Source organism: Ursus arctos, unplaced genomic scaffold, assembly GCF_023065955.2.
Source record: "Ursus arctos isolate Adak ecotype North America unplaced genomic scaffold, UrsArc2.0 scaffold_32, whole genome shotgun sequence".
In the NCBI taxonomy this organism is placed as follows: domain Eukaryota; kingdom Metazoa; phylum Chordata; class Mammalia; order Carnivora; family Ursidae; genus Ursus; species Ursus arctos.
The window spans coordinates 706993-733924 of NW_026623008.1; the positions used below are offsets into that span (position 1 = coordinate 706993).

Sequence of the window (26932 nt, forward strand, 5' to 3'; positions counted from 1 at the left end):
TTTTTAAACAAGTCTGTTTATTGAAAGGATCTGAAAATATTGTAATAAGGCTTTCAACAACATCTAACAAATTTTCAAGGTATTAACAATATGAAACATTAAGAATTTACTTCAAAAAATCCAAATTTTTCTAGATCATTCCAAATCATGCTGCTTTCGGACTTGGTTAATACTTGCTTTTTTTGTCTAAACCAGTACCCCACACCCCAAATGCCACGGTCTTTTGGACCTAAAGCTGGGAGTTTTGGTTCCACCCCCTCTCAGCCCAACGTAGGCCGGGCAGCGAGCCTCTAACCATGCCCCGCCCCCAGTGGATGGCAAGGAGGGCCCACCTCCCTTTCCAACTCCAGGCCATTGGCCAAGCACCACACCGAGGGCTGGAGGCGCAGAAGCATGGACATGGGTGCAGAGCCTGCTCTATGGAGGCCCCTGGCTGAGGGCTGCTGCACACGTGGCCCCACAGCCTTTCTATCAGCCCAAGAATGAGGCACGTGACCCTCCACGAGGCAAAGCACAGGCCCATCCCTGTCACTCCAGACGCGGGTCCAAGAAAGGGCAGCTTCTGTCCCTTCTGCTCTTGCCAATTCAACAGATTAAAAATGTAGCTCAAAGAGAAATCAGTTACTCAGAAACAGATGCCCAAGTGTAGGAACAGGGGCCACGTGCACTGAGCCACAGCTCCCACCAGACCACACGGGCTCTGGGTCCCACGTGGCAAGCACATGTGCCCATGTCCCACGCGGCTGGCCGGCGGAGCAGTGACCACTGGAATGATGGGAGTTTCCTCGCCAGCCCAAGACCCACAGGGAGAAGCAAGAGCAAAACCGACACAAAACGTCCCCAACCCCCTATTTCCTCACTAACCAATGCGTCCCCATCTTCTAGCTGCAGTCGCAAAGTACCACAGCTTACTAACCGAGTAGCACCCTCTCTCTCCGTGGACCGTCACCCCCACGGTGAGCATGCTGAACAGAGTGGTCCCAGCACACAGTGCCACACAGAACACGTGTAAACATTGGAGCAAGGCTCCATTTCACTACAGTACAAATCCCGTTCCCTCTGAAATCTTCGAAGTGTGTAAGATAAAATCTGTCCATGAGCAGTTCAGAGACCTTAAAATAATCTCTACAAAGTATACACAGGATTTAAAATACCTTCTGGGGTGCAGAGGGGGCCGTCCCTGCTTCGTGAGGAATGTGTGTGGGTCTGACCTCCTACCAGGCCACTGCTGGGCTTGCGGGGCCACAGCGTGGAGCTCTGCCGGCACCCCATCACGCCACGTCAGCGGGGGAGGGGAGGGCCTTGGGACCAAGGCCAGAAGGTGTGCCCAGACGGGGTGCAGGTGCCAAGCAGGAGGGAGAGGGGACCCCTCCACTCATCAGCCAATCAAATACCAAACTGTGCTCTGCAGAAGCGTCCCCTCCGAGTCCTTCTAGGGGAAAAGGTGCAGGATTTAAGGGGAAAATCGTGGTAGCTAAAGGAAGATTTTTGGCTACAAGACATTTATTTTCAACACAGAAAGACAGATCAACCCATTCTGATCCCCTCTGAATTTCAAGACTGATTTCAACAAGTTTCCTGACAAGGAGTCATAAAGAGCACATCCAGCTCTGGGGTCCCCGCCCTGGGACCAGGCTCTGAGTGACGGCACAGGCGCTCACGGTGTGGACCAGAGCCCCCGCCAGCACTCACTTTTCTTATTTAGAAATGCAAAAAAGAAGTCAGATTTAAAATGTTAAAAACGACTGATCTGGTCGACAGAAGGCAGATTCCCGGCTCTTCCCCTGGCTACAAACAAAAGTGCTGTGACTTCTGATGCCTGCTTGGGGGCTCACAGCGCGTGTGCTCGGGTCAGCCTGTTCCCGGAGGGCAAGTGGGAACGAGGCAGCGGAGCAGCTTCGGGACTCTGAGGTCCCGAGTGTGGACAGCAGGATCTCAGGCCTAGCCCTCCCCCTCCTCCTCCTCCACTTCCTCCTCCTCCTCCCCTTCCTCTTCCTCCTCCTCCGTGAAGTGCGCCTGCTTCTTCCGCACGTTCCAGTGCAGACACTGTGCCAGGCTCTCAAACCAGTCGCTCACGGGGTCTCGGACGCAGATGGAGGGGAGCGGGTAGCAAGAGGTAGTGATGCTGATGCTGAGGTAGGGGGGAGACACAGCACAGGTGAGCCCACAGCATCAGGCCAAGACCCTTCCCCAGGGGCCATGCCCACCCCAGCCCAGCTGGGAACCATTTCCAGTTCTGCTCATGCCACTTGCCGCACAGCCTGGGGCCTGTCTCACCCTAAGGACAGGTACAGCCGGCAGGGGCACCGGGGCAGGGCGGGGTGAGGGGCTGTGATCTGTCGCCCCCAAATACAGCAGAACATGGGGCAACATGCTGCAACCTGTGTGGGTGACCAGCTACCGGACAGGCTCGTGTCTCCCCCTGCAGCTCTCAGTGACAGAGCTCTGCCGCCTATGGGGCCTGCACAAGCCGACTTCAAGAGGGGTATGAAGGCTGCAGGCAGGGCCTGCACCCACCCCACACACCTACTCCTCGTTCTGGCCCCAAGGCTTACACACCTGTCTCCATGGCGGATCTCCTGTCTCCTTCGCCCATCGAAGGACACCCATACAGTGTTCCTTGCTTCCGGTGACAGCATGATCTGGAGGGGATCAAGCAGGACAGATACGGGATCGTGAGTGCTGCTGAGCACCTTGGACTCCCGCCCTGGGAGGGCAGCACTGGCCAAGAGGACCCTTGAAGGTATCCCTATCACCCACTCTACGCCAAGGCCAGTTCCAGGCCGTGAGGGCCTTAACTTATGTCTCACTGACACCAACCCTGGGAAGTAAGACGGGCAGCCAGCAAGCCCAGTCCCTGACCATCCACCCAGGGCCAGGGACACCAGCCAGGGGTCTGGCTCCAGGCCCCTCTCAGTCCTCTCTCCCTGTAACCTGCAGATGTGGCCCTGACTACCAGGGCTCACAGCCAGAGACACACTGGCCTAAGGTGGACCGAAGTGGGGAGCGCAAGGCAGGCGAAGAACAGAGACGGAGGGGCAGCGGCAGGCACTGGCCACACGCCAGGACCAAGACACCGCTCCTCACAGGGAGTGGTGCCTCCATCCGGCAGGGACTCTCCCCACCTCCCAAGGGCCCACAGCCCTGCTGGAGCGGCTGGCCCGGGTCTCGGCACCGCACCTGCCGACCAGACAGACAAGGATGAGAGAGAAGCCCCTTCCAGCAGCCAGCAGGGCGGGGCCCACAACCCAGTGGGTGCTGGGGTCACAGCCAGGGGCAGAGGGGGTAGTCGGCACGTACGCCCTGGGCAACAGCTTAAACCAGAAGGGGTAGAGGGTGGACTCTACCTTCAGCTCGACCCCCGCAGGGACCACAATAGGCCGGAACGACAGCGAGTGGGGGCAGATGGGTGTGATCATGATGGCCGGCACGTTGGGGTGGATCATGGAGGCCCCGGCGGCGGCCGCATACGCTGTGCTGCCCGTCGGGGTGGAGACGATCACCCCTGGTGGACAGGCCGCAGGGTCACTCTCTGGGGGTTTTGCCCCACCCCCACCCTGTGGGACCCCAGGTGCCCACCTACCGTCACCCTGCACTGTGGTGATGAGGTGCCCGTCCAGGTAGACATCCACGTTGGACAGGTATGAGGAGGGGCCTCTGTCGATCACCACCTCGTTCAGGACCTGGGGGGACAAGGTCACTGCACACTGGGAGGGACCAGGCAGGGCTGCTCTGGGTGGTCTGCCCCATAGGCACCTGCACTGTTCCTGGGCTCTCTGGAAGGTCCCGAGGTCAGGGGGCCCCCACTGGGTCCAGCCCAGAGTCCCTCCACCCTGTGCCTCTTCCTGAGGCCATTTGACAGGCAGGGCCGGGCCTCGAGCCTGGACAGGGGACGTGTCCACAGACCTGGTACTGCATGACCTGCTTCCCAACCTCCGCATCCAGGTCTGCAGCCAGCACGCCATTCTCGCTGATCCCATTGGGCACCGCCATCTTCTTTCCTCTGAGCTCCTTCACGACCCTGACCTTCAGCCGGCTCCGAAGAACAACAGCTGCATTCCCTGGGGGCCAGCAGGGGTCATACCCAGGGAGGTTAGCAGGGAAGGGGTGGTGGCACGCCGCAGGAAGCAGACACCCCTGCTCGACCAGAGACCACCCTTCTTCTCCCACACTGAGGACAGCACCTCTGAGCTCTCTGGGAAAGTCAATTCACCACTACCAACTAACACGCAGCAGCTTCAACATGTGACCTCCTCAAACTTCTCAAAGTGAGGAAAAAATGTTTGAACCGTTCAATAATCTTGAATCTCTGAATCTTGAAACAAATATTACTCTACACATCATTAAAAAACCCAAAAACCAAGTGAGAAGACAATCCCATGTTCAGAACTCCTTGTGAGTTCCAGAACATTCCGACTTACCCTGTATCACCTGAGTAACTTGGGACTGAAAGTTCTCAAAGTTGAAGGGGGTCAGGAAGCCCAGGGAACCCAGGTGGAATGCCATGACCGGAGGCACACTGCCCTATGAGCCAATGAGACAGGTCAGTTAGCTACCCAATCCACTCAAAAGCCACCCCAGTTGTCCCCAGCACCGACGGACCCACCCCCAACCGTCCCTAGGAAAGGACAGGCACGTGCGTGCACAGTCAGTGCCGGGGGGGGGGGGCGCTGATTCCAAGTGACCGCACGGGAGCTCAGGGAGGCGGAGAGGAGCAGCGGCGTGCAGAGCTGATGAGACACCGATGCACCAGGACCCACCAGCCTGATGGCCGTGGAGGACAGGAGAGAGCTGGTCAGGGAAGGATGCAAGCCTCTACGCCAGAGCCTCCTGCCTTGCAGAGGGTGAAGGAGGGCTTCCGGTGACCCCAGTGGGCCCCCAGGCAGACTCCCACCCTCTGGCGCCTCCACAGGCCTCCTAGGTGCCCTGGAGGGTCAGCCTGGAGCTGCCGCCTTCGTCCTGCCATGGGCCCCGCCGCTCGGCCATGAAGTGCCCGTTTCTCCTCGTGGGTGCCATGCGTCTGCGAACCTGCCGCAGCCCCCCAGGAAGGACAGTTTCTCCACCACTGCCCCCTCCCTCCCAGCCACTCCCACTGCCAGCCCAGGCTCGCAGGCCCGCCCCGCGTTCCACTGCCAGTAGCACGCCCGGTGAGGACGGAGACCCAGACAGAGCGGATGCATTATTTGGCATTATTTGCAAACCTGCTCTGTGGCCAAATAAACCAACTTAAAAACAGTTTAGTCCATATCAGAGTAAGAACACCGCAGACGCCGGCCGGCATCCCTGTGGCCTAAGTCACGAGGTACAAGAAGGGGTGGAAAGCCTCGCTGGGAAAGCACCTCCTCACGCAGCGCTGGGGCCGGAACCCCCTGCAGACCTCACCTGGAACAGTGAGGACGCGTAGAGCAGAGTCCCATCCCCTCCCAGGCATATGATGAAATCGATCTGATTGGAAATGTCATCATAATCTAGAAAACAGAACACAAGGAAAAGTGTCTCGGCACAGCCCTCAACGCTGCAGGGTACCCTGCCCACGATGGGGCAAGAACACTAGAATCGTCTGCCAGGTCCAGGGCAGTGGTGCCAACCCACCGCACGACACAGCCGAAGTCAAACTCACCTTCCCTGAAGGTGCAGAACTTCTTCTTCACTGGTCCAAAGTTGTCATCACTCACTATGGCAGGGTCTTCTAGAACTTTCTTCTCTACATACACAATCATGTTGTTCTCCTGGAAGGGAGATAAGCACATCAGCTCCACCAACAAGACCCACGCTGGTCTTCCGTGAGGCCTCCTTTTAAGCCACAGCATTTTATGATGAGGGAAAGGGATTCGCTAGTCCTGGCTGTCAGATGCTCTCGACCTGCTCGTGCACAGGTTTCTATTCTTTTGGAGGCTCTGGGACCCTCAGTTACGGAAGTCACTTGCCTGAAATGGGCTTCTTGACTTGGTCAGCTCTGGGAATCACAAACCCAGAACCCGGCTAGGAGGCCAGCTCCGCACCTGCCCCCACCATTTGGCCGAGGAGAGCACGGAGCCCCCCAGATTCCAGTGTGGAGTCCCGCAGATGCGGACGCGGTGGGGGTGCCCCCCCAGCCTGGCTCACTCGCCTCCATCAGGTACACACAGAGCTCCTTAAAGGGCTGCAGCAGGCTGGCGTCCCGGATCTTCTTGATGACAAGAACACTCTTTGGGGACTTGTTCCACGTCAACCGCTGGCTGGCAGGGTCCTGGATGTGCCTGTGAGGGGAGAGGAGCATTCACACCAGCAGCACGCACTCCCTCTAGAGAACAGGTGCACCACATCCTCGGAGGCCTGTCTCTCAGGCTTTGGACCATGTGCTGGTCCCGCTAAAAACCTCCAAAACTAGGACAAAAACCCCTAACACAAGAGGCGTGGTGTCTGACGTCATCCAGTTACTGAGTGCCACTCACCCTTTCCAGGCGTTTCTGCACGGGGAGGGGTCACTCACAACACCCTCCGTGAGCTTCATCGTCTGCCCAGGTCACACGCGTGGCTCACAAGGAGGTACAGCAGCTCTGGTCACAGCGTTTCGGTCACACTTTGTTCACAGGAGTACAGGGCACACCAGCCTCCAAAACCCTGCCGACTGTGCACTTGCACTATGAACTTAACTTCTGCAACCCTCAAAACCGAAAGCAAAACAACCCTAAAATGACTTCTGAGCATAAAACAACTATGGCAAAAAAGCTCCCTAAAATTAAAAATCAAGCAAATCTTATTGAATCTTTTCACCATTTACACGATCCTCTTGGCCAATCACCTGTTTAAAAAGTCCCGAGGATCACCTTTAACAGCAAGGAGGCCGGACGGGAGGTGCCCTGCTCTTCATTAGACTGGCTGGCTGAGCTCGGCTGTTCCGGGCCCCCGGTGCGGTGACACATCCCAGCCACACAGGAATCTGAGCTGGGCTGTGGAACCGGCTTGGCCCCGTGGGAGGAGCTGTCAGGCCTCGGTCAGGTGGAGGGGTGTGTGCTCCCCAAACTTCGTCACTCTGTTTGGCCGTGGGCCTAAGAAGCAGCATGGACAGCTCACGGACCTTTGCCCGGGTCGAAGCCCCTTTGCGCTGACCCAGGCGTGCGTGGCCTGTGGCCTTTCTGGCCCTCACACTCAGCTGCGCCCAGCCAAAGCTACCAGAGTGTGTCCTGCACAGGCCTGGGCGCCAGTTGTGACTCAGCCTCCCACTGGGTCACCTATAAGGTGGGGATGCTGACCCTTCCCCAGCACACAGGTTGTGGATGACGGATGGGAGAGCAAGGACGCCTGAGAGCTAGCAGGTGACCTATCTGAGCCACCGCCTAGTAAGCCAAAGGCAATCAGATGTTGGCAACTCCACACATTTCAACATAAGAGAAAACACACATGTTCGTTGTGAAATTTCAGACAATAAATGAGGAAGTAAAAGTTCTTTGTGATCTCTATTGTATCTTACTTTTGAACATTAGAGAAGAAGTTAGGTTAGGACATACAAAGCCCTGCCCCAGCCAGGGGTGCAGTGTTGCAAGGGAGGCAGGTACAAGGCAGAGAAAAGGAGTCCTGTGCCCCAGAGACGGTGGCACCACCACACAGGACTGGGCACACGGGCTCCAAAGGGCAGACAAGGCTGTTCATTCCTCAGCTCCCAACTGCAGCCCCAGGGACACCTCAGGGGCATCCGCCCCTCTGCTTGGAGCACCCCACCTGAACCACCCTGTCTAACCGACCTGAGGCTCACAAGGCCACCCCGCCCCCCATATAGCGACTGTGGCTCAGCTGGGAGTACACGATGGCTAAGCAAGGCTGGACAGCTAGAGGCTACTCGTGGTGGCACTTACACCAAGCAGAAGGACAAGAAGAGAACAGCTCTGCCAAGACAAGTGCAGGGAGGGGCCCTTAGGCAGCTGGTGAAAGGCCAGGGCAGGGCCAGGCTGGGCCAGAGCAAACAGGAAGGCATGGGGCACGGGGGAGAGCAGGGTGCAGAGCAGCAGGCAGCTAGGGCTCTGGGTCTGGGGGCGCCTGGGTAGGCCAGGTTACCAATGTGGCTGCTGTGCAGGGCAGGATGTGAGTACTAGAGGGGCTGCGTCTGGACAGGACCTGCCCCAAGCCTGGCGGCAGTAACCGGCAGCCACAGATATCACCTGGAGCCAGCAGAGACTTCATTCCTGCGCCAGGCCCGGCCCCCTGCGCCCCGTAAGAGGCAGGGCAGTCATGTCACTGGGTTTCAGGTCACAAGCCCTCCCAGTTTGCACGGCAACTGCCTGAGCAGCCTGGAGGTGGCAGCACTGTGCTGACTGCCCGGAACCGGTTCAGACAGGCTGTGACCTGAGGCCTGGGGTCCCCACTGCTGCGGCTGCCTCACAGACAGCAAGGATCCCCAGACAGGTCCGCTGAGGAAGCACACCTGAGCCCGCAGCCCTCACCCCTGTGCAAAATGTGGGAACCCCATAGCTCGCGCTGAAGGAGAGGACCCTGTGGAGGCGCCTGGAAAGGCCTAGAGTGCAGGGAGGGTGGGGAGCTCGTCAGAAGGTGCCAGGCACAAGGCTCAGGGTGGGATGGAATTCTGACCGTTTAAGAGAACGCACCAACATCAGAGAAGTGATGTCAGTGTTTTCCTAAGACATAAACCACAGCCAGACCACCACACAGAGCCCTTTACAGAGCTCCCACCCCTCTGGAACCAAGTGACTCTTCAGACGTGAGAAGCAGGAGAGTCACGAGAGTCCAGAGAAATAACCCTGACTGCTTAGTTTTTACAGTTTCTCATCCAGGCACCGCGTGGCCTCCAAAGATGCTCTGGGGGTCTGGTAGGACGTCTAAGAGCCGCACCTGCAAGGTGGGTGTCTCACAAAAGTAGACGCAGGGTTTCAAAACAGCCGACTGATGTCTCTGTACTGTAAGAATAATTAAAGGAGGGGCACCTGGGTGGCTCAGTCGGTGAAGCGTCTGCCTTCGGCTCAGGTCATGGTTCCAGGGTGCTGGGATCGAGTTCCACGCTGGGCTCCCTGCTCAGTGGGGAGACTGCTTCTCCCTCTATCCCTCCCTCTGCCCCCCCCCCCCCGGCTCTTGTGCTTGCTCTTTCTCAAATAAATAAAAATTTAAAAAAATTAAAGGAGAAGCATGTCTGACCCACCCAGCGTATTGTGTGAAATACACTGGTTTCCTCCTAGACTTTTTACTGTAAAAACAGAACAGTAACTAAAGATGGTAGTTGAAGCCCGTCCAGCTGGGGTGTCTGAGGAGCAGAGCCCCTCCGCTGTCTGCACAGCAGCGAGGCCCCGTTGCTCATTGGAGCTGGTGGAGAAGCCCTGTGGCTTCTGCTGACTTGAAAAGTGAACTTCTCACCCCAAGTCACAACATTCCACAGCGCTGTGATCCCACAACAGCACACACTCTCAAGGAGGCCCCCTGCCGCCCCCCGGCACTCACATGATGGTCTGGGGGTTCTGCAGCACGCAGGCCTTTGGTCCAAACGTGGTCACCGGGCACGGCCCGTGCAGAGAGCGAGTCCTCCTGCGGGGAGAGGGGACACACCGGGTGAACAGACCTGCATGCAGGCTTTTCATCGTAGTGCCCTCACACCCATCACCTGCGCAGTACCCACTGACGGCCCCAGGAGGCCCTGCGCCGGCCCACAGGGCTGTGCTGCAGCACCGCACGCGGTCCTGTGTAGCATCAGCAACTCGAGAGTGTTCCTTAGAGAAGGGACCCCAGACCAGGGTGGGTGCCCAGCCCCACCCCAGAAAAAGGGACAGGCCCCCACCTCTGGGGACAGGCCTGGAAATCTGAAACTGAGCAGTCTCTCTGACAAGTCCGTCTGGGGACCAGTCCTCTGGCCTATACGTGGGACTCAAGCCCTCAGAGACTAACCCTGAATTACCTAGATGAAAATTCTAACAAAAACGCTCATGCTGGGTTGCACGGTCACTAGAAAAGATACTACTCGAATGGCCCAACTCCTCCAATAACTGAAAAGTGACTCAGCCATAATCGAATCACCAAACGAAGGGGCTGTGGTCAGCACACATCGCAGGGACACCACGACCCGGCTGCCCTGCCTCCCTCCCTGTCTGTGAGGGCCCAACACCCACCCTGGCACAGGCTCAAGGGAGCCACAAGGACACCCCCACGGTGAACAGGGTTATGGCACGTGTTCAACCCCTATGGCCTCACAGTCCCTTTCTGTACCCAAAGATGGCCAAATGGAGCTGACTCATCTTCAACTGTCTCGTGGGGTTGACAAAATCTTCATATTCAACACAGACAAAACAGCTTTTCTGTCTTGTAAAGGGCAACAGACCTAAGAGAGAGCCACGGTGTCCGGGTAAAGACTACATCTCGCTGGCCCCGCGTGCACACGGAGGAAAGGCAGTCACGGCACCCTCACTGGTGGGCGCCCACGGTTAGTGCTCAGTGCTCAAGGGCTGCTGTGACCGGACACGCTCCTGCCTTCTTCCTCCGCCAACACCCGCACACAGAGGCTACCTCGGACCTGCTGTCACCACACCACGTTCCACATCTCGGAACTAGAAAGGGTGTGTGGTGAACCCCAAAAAACCAACAAGCAGTGCTGAGGGGCACATGGGAAGCAGATCGACCGGAAATGGGACGGCCGCTGCTCCCACATGTGTGCTGGGGACTCCCACACATGCGCTGGGGACTCCCACACGCAAAACCGCCCACGCACCCGCCCCGCTCCGCGCTCCACCAGGGGAAGGCGCTGCACTGAGAAGTACGGGCTTTTTCCCGAAAACTCCCCCTTGCATTTGACAGACGGGACCCTCGCTTGAGCAGCAGCGTCGGCTCTGGCAGCTTCCACCGAAACCTGACCACGTTTATCGTTCCGGAAGCCAGGGCAGGGTTGACAAGGGCCATCACAACGCTGCCCGGCAGGCCGCTTCATGGGGAGCTCGAAGCGCTGTGACTCAAGCGCCTTGTCCAAGAGCATGCACTGCGGGCTGCTGGAGCGGGCATGCCGGGTCGGGGGAGGGGCTTGCCCAACACCCCTGCGGCCACACTCAGCCTCCGCCAGCACCGTCACCGCATGGGGCCTGCTGACGTGCCTTCGGGCACCACTCACACCTCAAACACCAAAAGGTAGAGTGGGCGCTGGCTGATAAGGAAGAAAAGGAAAATCATCCTGTGCTGCTCTCCCATCTGGGGAGACGCGCCAGGCGGGCGCCCGTCCTCTGCTCTTGGGACTCAGCCCTACCCGACCTTCTTACACACACCGTACTAGTCAGTGTTTACGCGCACCGGTACAGAACTTAAAAGAACCCTTGGTTGTAGCTCTGAGCGGTCAGAGTGCACAGGTGAGGCCGGTGGCTGGAGGAGGGCCTTCCTACCTGAACTCTTTGGTGCTCGCCAGGGCGGGCGAGGCAGACAGGCTGCGGGACTTGGCTCGCCCCCGGATGGGGTGGTTGGGCCCCCAGTCCTCGTCCCCATGGCACGCGGAGCAGCGGTACGAGGCCGAATCTGAGCTCAGTGCCTTACTCATGTTGACTTTCTCTTGTTTGGTTTCCATCGTCGGTAAACGAGGACTTCGATCAGAAAAACACTGATGCCTTAATTTAATAAATAAATAAATAAATAAATATGCATGCAGAAAATAACATACATATACACAAACACATGTATGTATACACACAGAAGATAACATACATAATACACATAAATAAACACATGTATGTATACACAGAAGATAACATACATATACACATATATGTACACACAGAAGATAACATACATATACACATAAATAAACACATATATGTACACACAGAAGATAACATACATATACACATAAACATATGTATACACACAGAAAATAACATACACACACACATAAACACATGTATGTACACACAGAGGATAACACACATATACACATAAACACATGTATGTACACACAGAAGATAACATACATATACACATAAATAAACATATATATGTATACACACAGAAAATAACATATACACGCACCCATTCCATCGGGGGACAAAAATGGCTGAAGTCCCATTTGCCAAAGGACTTGAGAACAGTCTCTTTCTATCCCAAAGATACTTAAGAACTCAGGAACCCACCTGTGGTTTCTAGTGAATCTAGAAGCGCTAACAGTCATAGAGTAAGAAAGAACTAGAAGGCGGGAGCTGTGGCGTTTGCCCCACAGACGAGGCCGAGGGCCAGCTAGAGGAGGAGTCACAGGCGGGCATCCAGCACGTGACCGCAGGAGGAACCGCGCGGGGCTGTGCCGTGTCAGACGCCCGCGGTGCAGGAGAGCTGAATGGTGACCCTCGGTAAGAGGGTCCTGCAGGTACACACTGGACTGGACGCCCTGCGGACAGGCCAATAAAGCATTTGCCAAAACTACCTATTTTAGCCTCAAAGAAAACTTCAATTTCCAAAGACTAGTGAAGGTAATCAGCCGAGATTCTATAAAGCTAGCAAAGGAATAAAATCAGTCTAAGAAAGGCAGAAGTGGTGACAAACAGAGGCAGAAATCAGTACTCTGAGCAATGGAAAAAGAAAGGCAGAGTTTGAGGAAACCGGTGTAGATCAAGGGACCAAACAGGGAATCCTCCAAGGACAGGAAGGGCGGGCCACCACAGGGTGGCAGCCAGGGCGCCTGCAGTCAGAGTGCAGGAGAGTAGGCGGGACAGGCTTCTCGAGTGGGAAGACCCCAGAAGGTGGCATCCCAGGTGGAACCAGCAGGATAACCTGCTGCACAACCCACGTTGCAAGGACAAGCGAAGCAAGCAAGCTCACCCCAGAAGAGACCGTAACACACAGGGTAAAACGCGTAGGGGTGAGGACGCGTCAGAGCATGGCACTGCAAGGGCTGAATGAGGGGCGGAAGCGTGGCGCAGACACCACAAACAAGCCCGGGCCTCTGTGTTAAGGCAAAAGGCGATGGCGCCCCTGTACCCCTCCCTACCCTGGCCGCACCTTACAACTGCCAGAGGAGCTTCAGAACGTAATTCCCACACCCAACCCAGACTAAAGGCATCAGTAGTTTTACGAGCTCCCAGGTGGGGGCGCCTGGGTGGCTCAGTCGGTGAAGCGTCTGACTGTGGCTCAGGTCATGATCCCGGGGTCCTGGGATCGAGCCCCACATCAGGCTCTCTGCTCAGTGGGGAGTCTGCTTCTCCCTCTGCCCCTCCCCCCCACTCGTGCACACACACTCTCTAAAATAAATAGATGAGTCTCAAAAAAATAAAAATACCATTTACACCAGCACTGAAATGTAAGCTATACAGGGACATAGTTGACGAAAGAAGTGGAGAACCCAATCTGAGTTATAAAATAAGTCATGGGATGTAGTGTGCAGCAACGTGACTATAAGTAATGATAGTGGAGCACAGAGCTGAGTGTTGCTAGGAGAGAAGAGTTTAGAAGTTGTCATCCTGAGAAAACAACTTGTAACCCCACGTGGTGATGGACATTCACTAGACCCACTGCCGTGGTCATCTCCCAGGACATACACACCAAACCACTATACCGTACCCTGGAAACTAGGTTATACACCAGTGACGTCTCACTAACTGTAAAAAGCACAAAACCGGTACACTGAGAACTACAAACGCTGCTGACAGCACTGAAAGAAAGCAGATAAATGGAGACAAAAGCATGTTCACAGATTGGAGAAGCCGGTATTATTAGACCTCAGTTCTCAAAATGATTCAGACTCCCCACAATTCCTACACACAAAACCCCAGCAGACTCCTCCATAGAAAATGATGAACTGGGGCACCTGGGTGGCTCAGTCGGTTCAGCGTCCAACTCTTTTTTTTTTTTATTAAAAAAAAATTTTTTTTTGAGGGAGAGAGAGAGAATGAGAGAACGAGGGAGAGAGGGAGAGAGAGCACAAGCGGGAGGGGTGAGGGAGAGGGAGAGAGAATCCCAAGCAGACTCCGTGCTGAGTACACAGCCTGAAGCGTCCCACTCTTGATTTCAGCTCAGGTCATGGTCTCGAGGTTGGGAGATCGAGCCCCACGTCAGGCTCCATGCTCAGTGCAGAGCCTGCTTGAGATTCTCTCTGCCTCTGTACCCCACCCCACCCCACGCTCTCTTTCTTAAAAAAAAAAAAAAAAAAAAAGACAAACGGATTCTAGAACTCATATGGAAATGTGGACGACCTAGGATAGCTAAAAAACCTGAAAAAGTACAAAGTAAGACCAACACTCCCTGACTTTGCGATCCATAACCACACAGCGCGGTACTGACACAGACACACAAATCACGGAAACAGAACAGACTCCAAAATGACACCCTCGCCCAGGTATAATTAATGGATCTCTACACCCAACATGGGGCTCGAATTCACAACTCTGAGATCAAGAGTTGCACGCTTTTCCAACGGAGCCAGGCAGGAGCCCCTCAGTCAGTGGATTTTCAACAGAGGGGCCAAGGTGATTCAACAGAGAGAGGGTCATCTTTTCTTCAAGTAATGCTACAAAAACTCGATAGCCATGTCTAAAAGAATAAAGTTAAACCCTTTCTGCACACCACAGACAGGCGCATCTCCGTTTATGGCACGTGGCTTTATTGTGCTTTGCACACATTACACTTTTTTACAAACTGAAGGTCTGTGGCCACCCAGCGCCAAGCACATCCACCGGCACCATGTTTCCACCAGTATTTGCTCACTTTGTGTCTCTGTGTCACATCATGGTAATTGTTGCAGTACTTCAAAGTTTTTCACTATTACTATATCTGTTACGGTGATCTGTGATCAGTGTTACAATTATAATTGTTTCGGGGCACCATTACCCTGTGCCCATTTAAGATAGCAAACTTAACAGATAAGTGTTGTGTGTATTCTGACTGTTCCACTGACCAGCCGGTCCCCTGCCTCTCTCTCCTTCCTCAGGCCTCCCTATTCCCTGAGACACAGCAGTATTGAAACTGGGCCAATCAGTGTCCTTACAATGGCCTCTAAGTGTTCAAGTGAAAGGAAGAGTCGCCCATCTCTCACATTACTTATTTATTTTTTTTTAAGTAAGCTCCATGCCCAACGTGGGGCCTGAACTCATGACCCTGAGATCAAGAGTCGCACAGTCTATCGACTCAGCCCGTCAGCCAGGCACTCCACATGTCTCTCACTTTAAACCAAAGCTAGAAATGATTAAGCTCAGCGACGAAGGCATGCTGAAAACCGAGACAGACTGAAAGCAAGGCCTCTCGCCCCAAACGGCTGAGTTGTGAATGCAAAGGAATAACTCCCCAAGTGCCAGTCAACTGAACACACAAAGAAAGCAAAACAGCCTGATTGCTGATCAAACCAGCCACAACGTGCCCTTAAGCCACAGTCTAATCCAGAGCAAAGCCCCGACGAGATCTCCTCAATGCTGGAAAGGCTGAGAGGTGAGGGAGCTGCAACAGGGAAGCTGGAAGGCTGCACAGGTTGGTCGTGAGGGTTAAGGAAAGAAGCCGTCTCCGTTAGGTGAAAGTACGAGGTGGAGAAGCAAGTGTTGATGGAGAAGCCGCACCAAGTTCTCCAGAAGATCGAGCTGAGATCCGTAATGCAGGTGGCAATGCTTAACAGCAGATTTTTTTTCTTTTTTTTTAAGATTTTATTTATTTATTTGACAGAGAGAGACAGCCAGTGAGAGAGGGAACACAGGCAGGGGGAGTGGGAGAGGAAGAAGCAGGCTCCTAGCGGAGTCTGATGTGGGGCTCGATCCCAGGACTCCGGGATCACGGCCTGAGCTGAAGGCAGACGCTTAACGACTGAGCCGCCCAGGCGCCCCATAACAGCAGATTTTCAATGTAGACAAAGTGGCCTTACTGTGGGAGAAGATGCCATCTAGGACTGTCATAACCAGAGAGGAGAAGTCAATACCTGGCTTCAAAGCTTCAAAGGACAGGCTGACTCTCTTGTCAGGGGCTAATGCAGCTGGTGACTTTAGGTTGAAGCCAATGCTCACTGACCGTTGAGAAAATCCAAGTACCCTTAAGAATTATGCTAAGAGTACTCTGCCTGCACTCCAGAAAAGGAACAACAAAGCCGGGACGACAGTCATCTGCTTACAATGTGACTGACTGAATTTTTTAAAAACGATGATTTATTTATTTGAGAGAGCGAGCGTGCGCGCACATGTGTGCTAGTGTGTGTGGTGGGGGGCAGGAGAGAGAGGAGAGCATCTCAAGCAGAATCCACACTGAGCGCTGAGCCCGATGCAGGGCTCCATCCCACGACCCCGACTGAGATCACAACCTGATCTGAAACCAACAGCTGGATGCTTAATCGATTGAGCCACCCAGGTGCCCCAGTCGACTGAATATTTTAAGCCCACTGCTGAGACCCACTGCTCGGAAAATATTCCTTTCAAAATGTTACTACTCACTGACAGTGCACCTACTCAACCAAGAGCTCTGGGGGGTGTGCAAGGGGATTAACGTCGTTTCCAGGCCTGCTAACACGATGTCCGTCCTGCAGCCCACAGGTCAAGGAGTAATTTCAACTTTCAAGTCGTATTATTTAAGAAATACGTTTTGTAAGGTTATGGCTGCCACAGACAGTGCTGCTTCCTCTGACGGATCTGGGCAAAGTAAATTAAAAATCTGGAAAGGATTCAGCATCTAGATGCCATTAAGAACATTCATGACTCATGGGAAGAGGACAAAATGTCCAGAGGAACAGGAGTTTGGAAGAAGTGGATTCCCACCCTCACGGACGACTCTGAGGGGGTCAGGACGTCAGGGGAGGAAGTCACTGCAGCTGTGGAAACAGCGAGAGAGCAGAATGAGAAGTGGAGCCTGAAGATGGGACCGAGTCGCTGCAATGTCAGGATAACACTTGAACGGATGAGGACTTGTTCCTTACGGACGAGCAGAGAAAGTGGCATCTTGAGGGAGAGTCTACTCCTGGTGTTGAAATGACAACAGAAGACCTAGATCACCGCATGAACGGAGCGGACAAAGCAGCAGCAGGGGGTCAGCAGACCGACGCCAGTTCTGAAGGAAGTTCTCCTGTGGGTACAAAGCGATCAAACAGCATCGCTTGCGAAAGAGTTAAGGAGGCCAATTTTATTAGTGTCTTACTTTGGGAAATCGCCACAGCCATCCAGCCTCCAGCAACCACCACCCTGATAAGCCGGCAGCCACCCCGGCTGCTCACGTGAGTCAGCAGTTTTTAGCAACAAAGGCTGTTTGTTTAGTAGGCTACACGTTGGGCTCACGACCCTTTGAGATCAAGACCTGAGCTGAGATCAAGAGTCTGACACTTGGGGGCGCCTGGGTGGCTCAGCTGGTTAAGCATCCAACCCTCGGTTTCAGCTCAGGTCATCATCTCAGGGTTGTGAGACCGAGCGCCGTGCTCAGCAGGACGTCTGCCTAAGACTCTCTCTGCCCCCAACCCCCGCGCTCCGAAGTAAATAATCTTTAGGGACGCCTGGGTGACTCAGTCGGTGAAGCGTCCGCTTTCAGCTCAGGTCGTGATCCCGGGGTCCTGGGTTCGAGTCCCACATTGGGCTCCCTGCTCAGTGGGGAGTCTGCTTCTCCCTCTCCCTCTGCCCCTGCTTTCTCTCTCTCTCTTGCTCTCTCACGTGCACGCACTCTAATAAATAAATTTTTTAAAAATATTTTATTTATTTGACAGAGAGGGAGAGAGCACACAAGCAGGGGGAACAGGGGGAGCAGAGGGAGAGGGAGAAGCAGACTCCCTGTGGAGCAGGAAGCCCGATGTGGGGCTGGATCCCAGGACCTGGGATCATGACCTAAACCAAAGGCAGACACTTAACTTACTGAGCCACCCAGGTGTCCCCAATTTTTTTAACAGTTTGTCATCTTTATGTGCTATTTAGGAAACTTTTTTGCCAAACCCAAGGCCACTAAGATTTTCTTCAATGCTTTTTTTCTGAAAGTTTTGTAGTTTTCAATCTTACATTTAGGTGTATAATCCATTTTTTGCATTAATCTTTGTACAGGCATACATCAGGGATATGGTAGGGTTGGTTCCAGACCATCACAGTAAAGGAAATATTGCAATAAAGCAAGTCAAATGAATTTTTTTGGTTTCCCAGTACATATAAAACTTACGCTTAGGCTCTATTTGTAGACTCTACAGTGTGCAATGTCTAGAAAAACAATGTACACACCTTAATTAAAAAATACTTTATTGCTGGGGCGCCTGGATGGCTCAGTTAAGTGTCCAACTCTTTTTTTTTTTAAGATTTACTTATTTAGAGTGTGTGTGTGTGTGCGCGCGCGCAAATGCAGGGGCAGAGGGAGAGGGAGAGGGACAGAGAATCTCAAGCAGGCTCCGCACCTAGCATGGAGCACAACACCTGACCTCATGACCCTGAGATCATGACCTGAACTGAAATCAAGAGTCCAAAACTTAATCAACTGAGCCACCCAGGCGCCCGTCATATATATATTTTTAAGATTTTATTTTTAAGGGGCACCTGGGTGGCTCAGTTGTTAAGCGTCTGTGTTCGGCTCAGGGTGTGATCCCAGGGTCCTGGGATCAAGCCCCGCATCGGGCTCCCTGCTCCGCTGGGAGCCTGCTTCCTCTTCTCCCACTCCCCCTGCTTGTGTTCCCTCTCTTGTTGGCTGTCTCTCTCTGTCAAATAAATAAAATAAAATAAAATAAAATATAAATAAAATAAAATAAAAAAGATTTTATTTTTAAGTAATCTCTACACCCAACATGGGGCTGGAACTCACAACTCGAGACCAAGAGTCACATGCTCCACAGACTGAGCCAGCCAAACGCCCCTTATTTGTGGCCTGTCTCCTTCCCCATCTGAGAATGGAAGTTCCAGAAATTCTATTTTACGTAGGGCTCCCGGGGTCTGCCAGGCGCCTCACCAAATTCACACTGTTATTACCAGCCAAGGGGAGGAGACAGAGTTCAGGAGATAGGCTGGTCTGGGCACAAAGATCTGGGCTCCATCAGCACGTGGTGAGCGCTTACAACCATGGAACTAGATAGACACCCCAGGGGGGTGGGCAGGAGACCCAAGGACTGAATCTGGGGCATGCCCCCATTTAGGAGCCAAATGGAAGGGTCCGGAGAGAAGTCTGGCAGGAACCGACAGTGTTAAGTCGAGAACGCAAGGGCAGCAAGCGTTTCAGGATGCAGAACTGGGGGCAGCACCAAGTGCCAGGAGGCAAGGATAGAACGGCCGTCCAGGGCCCAAAAAAGTGCCAGGACAAACTGGTAGGAGATCCAAGACGGCAGAGTTTGGTTCAACATGTGAAAAAATTACGTGCGTATGTTTACCTCATCACATTAAGAACCATCCAAAGGCTAAATAATCACTAACTTGAGCATCTTCTCTGTGCCTAGCACTGCCCTAATGGCTTCTCGTTTGTAATTTACGTAATACTCATAAGGACTCTACAGGACTAGCACCATGAGAGGAACTGCAACCATCTCCTGTGAACCCACAACTCTAGAAGAAACATTGTTGAAAAAAAAAATCAGTTTTGACCATCCCATTTATATTTGTACCAAAACGAATAAAATTCCTATAATAAATTTAACCAAAGAGGTAAAATACTTGTACTTTGAAAACTATAAAACATTGAATAAAGAAGTAGTACACACAGACACACACACGAATATTACTCAGCCATAAAAAAGGATGAGATCTTGGGGCGCCTGGCTGGCTCAGTCAGTAGAGCATGCAATTTTTTAAAAAGATTGTATATTTATTTGAGAGAGAGAGCGTGCGTGAGCATGAGCAGGGGGAGGGGCAGGGGGCAAACAGACTCTGAGCTGAGCGCAGAACCCCACATGGGCCTCAATCCCAGGACCCTGAGATCATGACACGAGCCAAAGACGTTTCACTGACTGAGCCCCCCAGATGTCCCAGAGCATGCAATTTTTGATCTCGGGATCATGAGTTCAAGCCCCATGCTGGGTGTAGAGCTTACTTAAAAAAATAAAATGTTTTTAAAAAACTCAAAGAATGAGATCTTGCTACCTGTGACAATGTGGATGGAGCTAGAGGGTATTATGCTAAGTGGAGTAAGTCAGAGAAAGACAAATACCATATGATCTCACTTCTATGTGGAATCTAAAAAACAAAACGAAAAACTAAACATTTATTTATTTATTTAAAGATTTATTGGGACGCCTGGGGAGCTCAGTGGGTTAAGCAGCTGCCTTCAGCTCAAGTCATGATCTCTGGGTCCTGGGATCCAGGAGCCCTACATCGGGCTCCTTGCTCAGCGGGGAGTCTGCTTCTCACTCTGCCTTTTCTCCGCCCTGCTTCTTCGCACATGCTCTCTCTCCCTCTGACAAACAAACAAATAAATAAATATTTTAAAAAAATATATATAAAATAATAGCATAATAATGTTGTATAGTTACAGATGGTGAGTACAGTTACCCAACACTGAGTAATCTACAGAAACTTTTTTTAAAAAAGATTTTATTTATTTATTTGATGGGGGGTGGGGAGGGATCACAAGTAGGCAGAGGGGCAGGCAGAGGAGAAGCAGGCTCCCCGATGAACAGAGAGCCCGATGTGGGGCTCGATCCCAGGACTCCGGGATCAGGAGCTGAGCTGAGGGCAGACACTTAACTGACTGAGCCACCCAGGCGTCCTATAGAAACTGTTGAATCAACGTTGTACATACCCGAAATTAATATAACATCGTATGCCAACTATGATGAAAGAAAAACTCTTTAAAGGTCTGACATACATGAGAAACCATTTTAGATTTCTAAGTCAACGTGACTGTACATAAACATTGTTCAAACCAAAAGCCTGATTTACGGCCCTCCATGCATGCACTGTACAGCCTCTTTGTGAATGAGTAGCCCAAAGGAAAATCATCTTGTCCTTGAGATATCAATCAAGGCTCCTACTCCCTGCGTTCCTTTAAGATAAAACTCGTGATCCCTGCCCATATGCTAATCTATAATCCTTTGAGCTTTTACAAGATGTAAAAAGTATTAAAAACCATTCATTTCTGGAGTGCTTTCTTCCCTGTGAAGACAAGTTTCCAGGGCAACTGTCCTAAGTTGAGCTCAAATAAAACTCTCTTTTTTACTTTTAGAGATTCTTTTTTTTTAAAAGATTAATTTATTTATTTGAGAGAGAGAGCGAGCGAGAGAGCACGTGTGTGAGTACAAGGGGGAGGGGCAGAGGGAGAGAGAGAATCTCAAACAGACTCCCTGATGAGGGCAGAGCCTGACGTGGGACTTGATCTGACAATCCTGAGTCCAGGACCTTAGCTGAAACCAAGAGTCAAACATTTAACTGACTGAGCCATCCAGGTGCTCCTACTTTTAGAGACTCTAAACAGTTTGTTCACTTTGTGTCGCAACTATACATTAAAACAAACACACAAACACACACAACCTATCATTCTTTACTAACAGAACCTCAGCAAAGTAGGGGAAAAACCAGTTTTGAGCTGTGACCAAGAGGCCTCGCAGGAGCTTCACCCTGCCCCTGAGAAGTAAAACCAACCAACTCCTCTCCTCTAATATGCAGAATCAGGGCAAGGCTACCTGAAATGCCCCACTCTGCATGGGACTTAGAGCAACTTACCACCAAGAAAGGACAAAAGAGGCACTTAAATTAAAGGAGCCTATTAGGCAATTATAACAATGCAATCTTTAAAAGGAAATAATCACCACTGTTGGAACCAATGATGTCTGAGAAAGAAAAGGACAGGCTGACGAATGATATACAAGCTAGCTATGATACAAACACAGGTGGACACGGAGAGATGTGTAATGGCCAACTCAACCAGGGAAGTGCAGACAAGGCTGTGCTGTGAGCACATGCACTGCCCTCTACCTGTCCAAGAAGGGAGAAGCAGGATTGCCTGCAGGAATATGGACACTTCCCCAAAACCAGGATGACTGACTGGTGAGCAACAGAAATACATCCAGCAGAACCAGGGCCCACAGCAAGGTCCAGTGCCCACCCTGCCAGGCCCTGTCCGAGCGCGCTCACCTCCTATCTTCTGACTTGTGCTCACAATGAGACGCATGGGGAGTGTCTAGGACACGGAAGCCCAGGGTCACACAGCTAGGACCGGCAGAGCTGGCATCTGGGCCAATGCTCCTAAGCCTCTGCTCAAGGCCACCGTACACAGACAAGAGGACAAGGAAGTCTTGGGACAATATTTTGTACCCAACAAATGCTTCTGCTTAAGCTTATACAGTGATGTATGTCAATTATTTGTGAATAAAACTGGGGCAAGAAAAGTGAACCTCAACCTGAACTTCACACCTTAAACAAAAATTAACTAAAAACAAATCAAAATGGATTATGTCAAGTGTAAAACACGACCTATTAAACTTTTATTACAAAACATAGGAGCAGGGTGCCCAGCTGGCTCGGTTGGTGGAGTGTGCGACTCTTGGTCTCAAGGCTTTAAGTTCAAGCCCCACACTGGGTGGAAAGATTACTTAAAAATAAAATCTTAAGGGGCGCCTGGGTGGCACAGCGGTTAAGCGTCTGCCTTCGGCTCAGGGTGTGATCCTGGCGTTATGGGATCGAGCCCCACATCAGGCTCCTCCGCTGGAAGCCTGCTTCTTCCTCTCCCACTCCCCCTGCTTGTGTTCCCTCTCTCGCTGGCTGTCTCTATCTCTGTCAAATAAATAAATAAAATCTTTAAAAAATAAATAAATAAATAAATAAAAATAAAATCTTAAAAAAGAAAAAAAAAAAAAAAACCAAAGGAGAAACTTTTTAGAACCTAGGGCTAGACAAAATTTTTTTCTTTTTTTTTCTTCAAAGATTTTATTTATTCATCTGACAGAGACAAGAGACAGCCAGCGAGAGAGGGAACACAAGCAGGGGGAGTGGGAGAGGAAGAAGCAGGCTCCTAGCGGAGGAGCCTGATGTGGGGCTTGATCCCATAACGCCGGGATCACGCCCTGAGCCGAAGGCAGACGCCTAACCGCTGTGCCACCCAGGCGCCCCCGTTATTATTTTTTTAAGTTTCATTTTTAGGGGCGCCTGGGTGGCTCAGTCAGTTGGGCCATCTGACTCTGAGTTTCGGCTCAGGTCACGATTTTGCGGTCATGGATCGAGCCCCGTGTCGGGCTCTACACTCGGTGCAGGGTCTGCTTCAGATTCTCTCTCCCTCCCCTTCTCTCTCTCTCAAATAAATAAAATCTTTAAAAAAAGTGTCATTTTTTAAGTCATCTCCACACAAACTCACAATGCTGAGATCTAAGAGTGGCACACTCTGCCGAAGGAGCCAGCCAGGCGCTGCAGCACGAATCTAATTTTAAAAAACAACTTTGGAGTTGGGAAATCTTATTAGGAAAAAGTGTTGGGCAGCAATGTTTCTTAGAACTCACACATGGTGGGGAGGGGACACGCTGAGATGGCAGGGAGGCACCCGGGACAGAATTCGTACACACGCCCACAGACAGATGTGACGCCCATTGTGAGCTCTCAATCCAATCTATATTTGTTGAAAATACTGAATGAAAAAGGAAAGCTTATTTGGTGACAGAAACAGGAAAGTGTTGAACCTCACCAGCTGACACTGAGGTGGAAAACAAGTCCTTATAAAATAGCCCTTCCCTTCTCCGGAAGACCTTTTGGAAAATTCTCTGGTAACATGAGCCAGGAGCCTGACCTGTAACCCCATAAACTGAACAGCATCTGAGGCCCAGAGGGGGCTGTTATAGAGGCAGCTGCACCCTTCCTTGGGCAGATAAGGAAAACAAGGGTCTGTGCAGCTCTGGATGAAGCCAGGCATCTGTCGTCCCGCACTGAAAGAAAGTTCTCAGACACCAATCTGAGCGGCCATGCAGGGCTTTTTATTCACCTGTTCCTATGCATTAAACTCAGGAGCCTGGCAATCATGGGTTTGGAGGTATTGCAAATGGTCAGCCACCAGCACAAACAGAAACGAAGTCGTGGAGTTACAAGCTGACCCTTACTAAACCAGGATGGGCCAAAGCAGCACAGTCCTGTCAACAGGTTTAAACAGGACAGCAGTGAGGCTGCTGGAGGAGGCCCTCAGGTGCACCCACCCCTCGCACACCACCTCTCCTGGGTGCTGGGCCAGCTTCCTCAAGCTTCCTCTGGCTGTCGTAACAACCAGGCTTACAGAAAAGTCCTGTGATTAGAGGGAATAAAGACGTGGGGCCATCAACTCCTATAAAAAAAACAAAACAAAACCTGCCTCTTCATTTTACAGGTGAAACCTACCTTTTCTCAAGTGGTAAACTCAATAAAATTGACTGCTGCTTCCCCCTGCAGCAAGGAGCCAGCTGGGCCAGCATCCGGGAGACCCTCTACCAGCAGGTCAGAACCCCGCGGGGCTCTGTGCTAGCAGGGCAGCCCTGCCCGCAAGTTAAACACAAAAAACCCGGAACCATCACGAGGGCTCACCTCCAGCTGCAGCCACTGCGTGCCTACCGCACTGGCACCTGTCCCTATCCTCAAATCGCCTGGTGGCGGGGGCAAAGGTCACAGTGAGGGAAGGACTCGGTGTGCCCGCTGACAACAGGGCCCCGGGGACGGAATTCCGGCGAACAAGTCCTTGAAGGGCGTCATCCCGAAAGATGGAAAATAACTCCCGTCTTAAAGCCAGAGCATCCTCCCAAAACGAATGAGTAAGTCTTCCATGGGAGGCAGAGTTGCGCCCCAAGACGGGAAAGGAAAAGTAACCTGTTACTCAGAATCAAAGCCCAGGGCATCCGTTTCCTCAGAGGGGCCCCGGCCTGAGAACCTCGCAGGCCCCGGCTGCGGGTCGCCGGGCGGGTGTCTGGCACCCAGCGCGGTGGCGCGCCCTCCGACGACAAAGGGCGCGCGCGGCAGGCGACCCCGACCTGCCCCCGAGGGCCTGACCCTCCAGGCTGCCCGCCAAACGGCGGACTCGGGAGGCGGCCGTCGCGGGCGAGGTCAGGAGTCGCACCCCAGGCCCACACCTCGGCTGCGGTAAGGGCCGCCCGGGCTCCCGACCCCGCGCCTCCAGGCCCCCGGGCCGCCCCGCGACCCCAGGAGGCGGCAACCGCGGGCGGAGGGCCGGGCCGACCGGCCGCGCGCACTCACCGTTCGCTGCCCCGGGCGCCTGCAGGGCCGTCCCCTCTTCGGGCCAAGCCCGCGGGCCACGCCGCCCGGCCGCTGCTCGCCGTCGCTAGCCGGCCCCCGGCGCCGCGGCCGGCCCCCGCCCCATGGCCGCCCCCCGCCCCACGGCCGCCGGGACCGCGGCGCCGGCCCGCCGAGCAGCAATGCAGCCAGTGCGCACGCGCGCCCCGCCCCGCGCATGCGCCCCGCCCCACGCATGCGCCCCGCCGGCGCCGCGCCCCGCGCACGTGGGTCGGCCCGCAAGGACCTGGGGCCAGGGCTGAGGACTGCAGCTCAGGGGTCGGTGGGGCTGGGGGCGGGAGCTCCGCGGTGGGACGTCTGTTGCCCCGGCCCCGACGGCGGCCGCCGCGAAGAAGAACCTTGGTCCCCACTCACCCTGCCCCGTTGGAAGCACGTCCGCTCGCGCACCTTGCCCCTGTCCCCTTGCCTCCCCCCTCCACCGCGGGCCGGAGGGGCTGGTTGCGGACCCCCGCGAGTGGTGACAGCATCCGCTTAGGATTCCCATAACTGACGGGGTGTGAATCTGCTTAGAAGGCACATGTTTTGGGAACCAAAACTGGCTGCAAGCGGCTGCGCAGCACAGGCCCCTCCCTGCCAGTGCAGCTGGAGGGGGCGGCTGGGGCCAGGCCACCGCGGGCCTCTCCCACCTCAGCAGCCTGGCGGGGCCCTGCACACCCCTTGGACTACAGGGCCTCTAGGCCTGGGATGTCAAACGGGGGCCCCTCCAGGCTGCCCTGCTAGCACCGTGGTCCCCCACCCCCCTCACCACCACCACCACCACCACCACCACCACCGGAGGACCCAGAGAGGAGAGAGGAGGGGGACCAAGGACACAGTTACCCACTTCGTAGCTGCTGGTGGAGCTGCAGGCCTCCCCCAGTCCACCCAGTAGTCCAGTGTCCCAACAGTGGGGGCCTGGCTCCTGGGACATGTCTGTGAATAAGGGGTCACTGCAGAACAGGGGTAGTGCCCTATTCGGTCCTTGGTAATCTGCCTGGCTCCCCAAGTGCCCACCGTTATTCCCTGTGTACACGTGGAGTGGAGTCCTTTGCAGCAGCGTGGCTGCCAGGTTTCCCCTGCCCTCATACCTGCAGTGGTCAGTCTCCTCTGGTGGGGTCTCCTGACCCTGTGTGCAGAGACTCCAAACACAGATGGGCACAAAACAGGACATGTCTCACTACTGTCCTGTGACCACTGGGCAGCGGGGTCACCAAGAGTGAGTAGAAAGGGGGGCAAGGATGTCAGGAATTTGGGGGGATTTCTCAAGCTCTGTAACTTCCCCATCTGGTTATTTTGGAAACTGAACCACTTCCCTAAAGTGACAGCCAGCCACACCCACAGAAGAAGCCTTTTGAGCTGTATATTTTGGGTATGATCATTAACACAATACTAACACTCGATCCAGCACTTACTATGTTATAGGCACTGGGCTAGGCCTCCCCAAAACCTTCTAGAGCAGGAAGTCTATAGAGAAGGGACCAAGGCAGGAGAGCCAGTCTCATAACTAGCTGAGGTCACACAGCAGGCCCCTTCCTGTGTGCCCTCTCTAAAGGGAACTTGTGCAGGTGCCTGTAGTAATGGAAAGCCTCTGTCCACCCTAGACTTCACACAGGAGGGCTTCCGCATTTCAGAGATGAGAACACAGGGGTTGTGGCTTCCTTCCGCTGACCAGATGGTGCAATTTTTCCCAGCAGACCCTGGTCCCACCCAGCCCCCTCAAGGGCTGACCAGCAATAATGGAAGCCAGTGCCGGGAGGGGTTCCTTAGGGCATCCGGAAGGTTCCTAGAAGTTTTGCTTGGGCTGAGTCCAAAGGCGGAGTAGGAATAAGCCAGACCTGCTGGAGAGAGGGAAGGGCCAGCAGCAGGGACAAAGGCCAATGTAGGGGTGGGGGATGGATGCCACGCAGGCT

The 26932-nt window shown here is 53.5% G+C and overlaps 1 protein-coding gene across 10 annotated transcripts; it reads right to left on the reverse strand.

The window, feature by feature from the left end:
• Positions 1–26220, reverse strand: NADK (NAD kinase). 10 transcript variants are annotated; one of them, XM_044391400.3, is made up of 14 exons: positions 24987–25104; positions 16823–16968; positions 16665–16717; positions 11343–11561; positions 9427–9510; positions 6110–6239; positions 5621–5729; positions 5383–5468; positions 4422–4524; positions 3907–4061; positions 3584–3683; positions 3348–3505; positions 2560–2642; positions 1–2131 (listed from the first exon to the last, which is right to left on the reverse strand). In XM_044391400.3, exons 4-14 carry the CDS (start codon positions 11519–11521, stop codon positions 1942–1944), a joined length of 1377 nt encoding a protein of 458 aa, XP_044247335.1. In that variant the 5' UTR covers positions 11522–11561; positions 16665–16717; positions 16823–16968; positions 24987–25104; the 3' UTR covers positions 1–1941. The 10 variants fall into 10 exon arrangements, with proteins under 10 accessions (XP_044247335.1, XP_057161336.1, XP_044247334.1 ...); XM_057305353.1 differs by having other exon boundaries at positions 1–2642; positions 24987–25107; XM_044391399.3 differs by lacking the exon at positions 16665–16717.
• Positions 26221–26932: the final 712 nt, after the last annotated feature.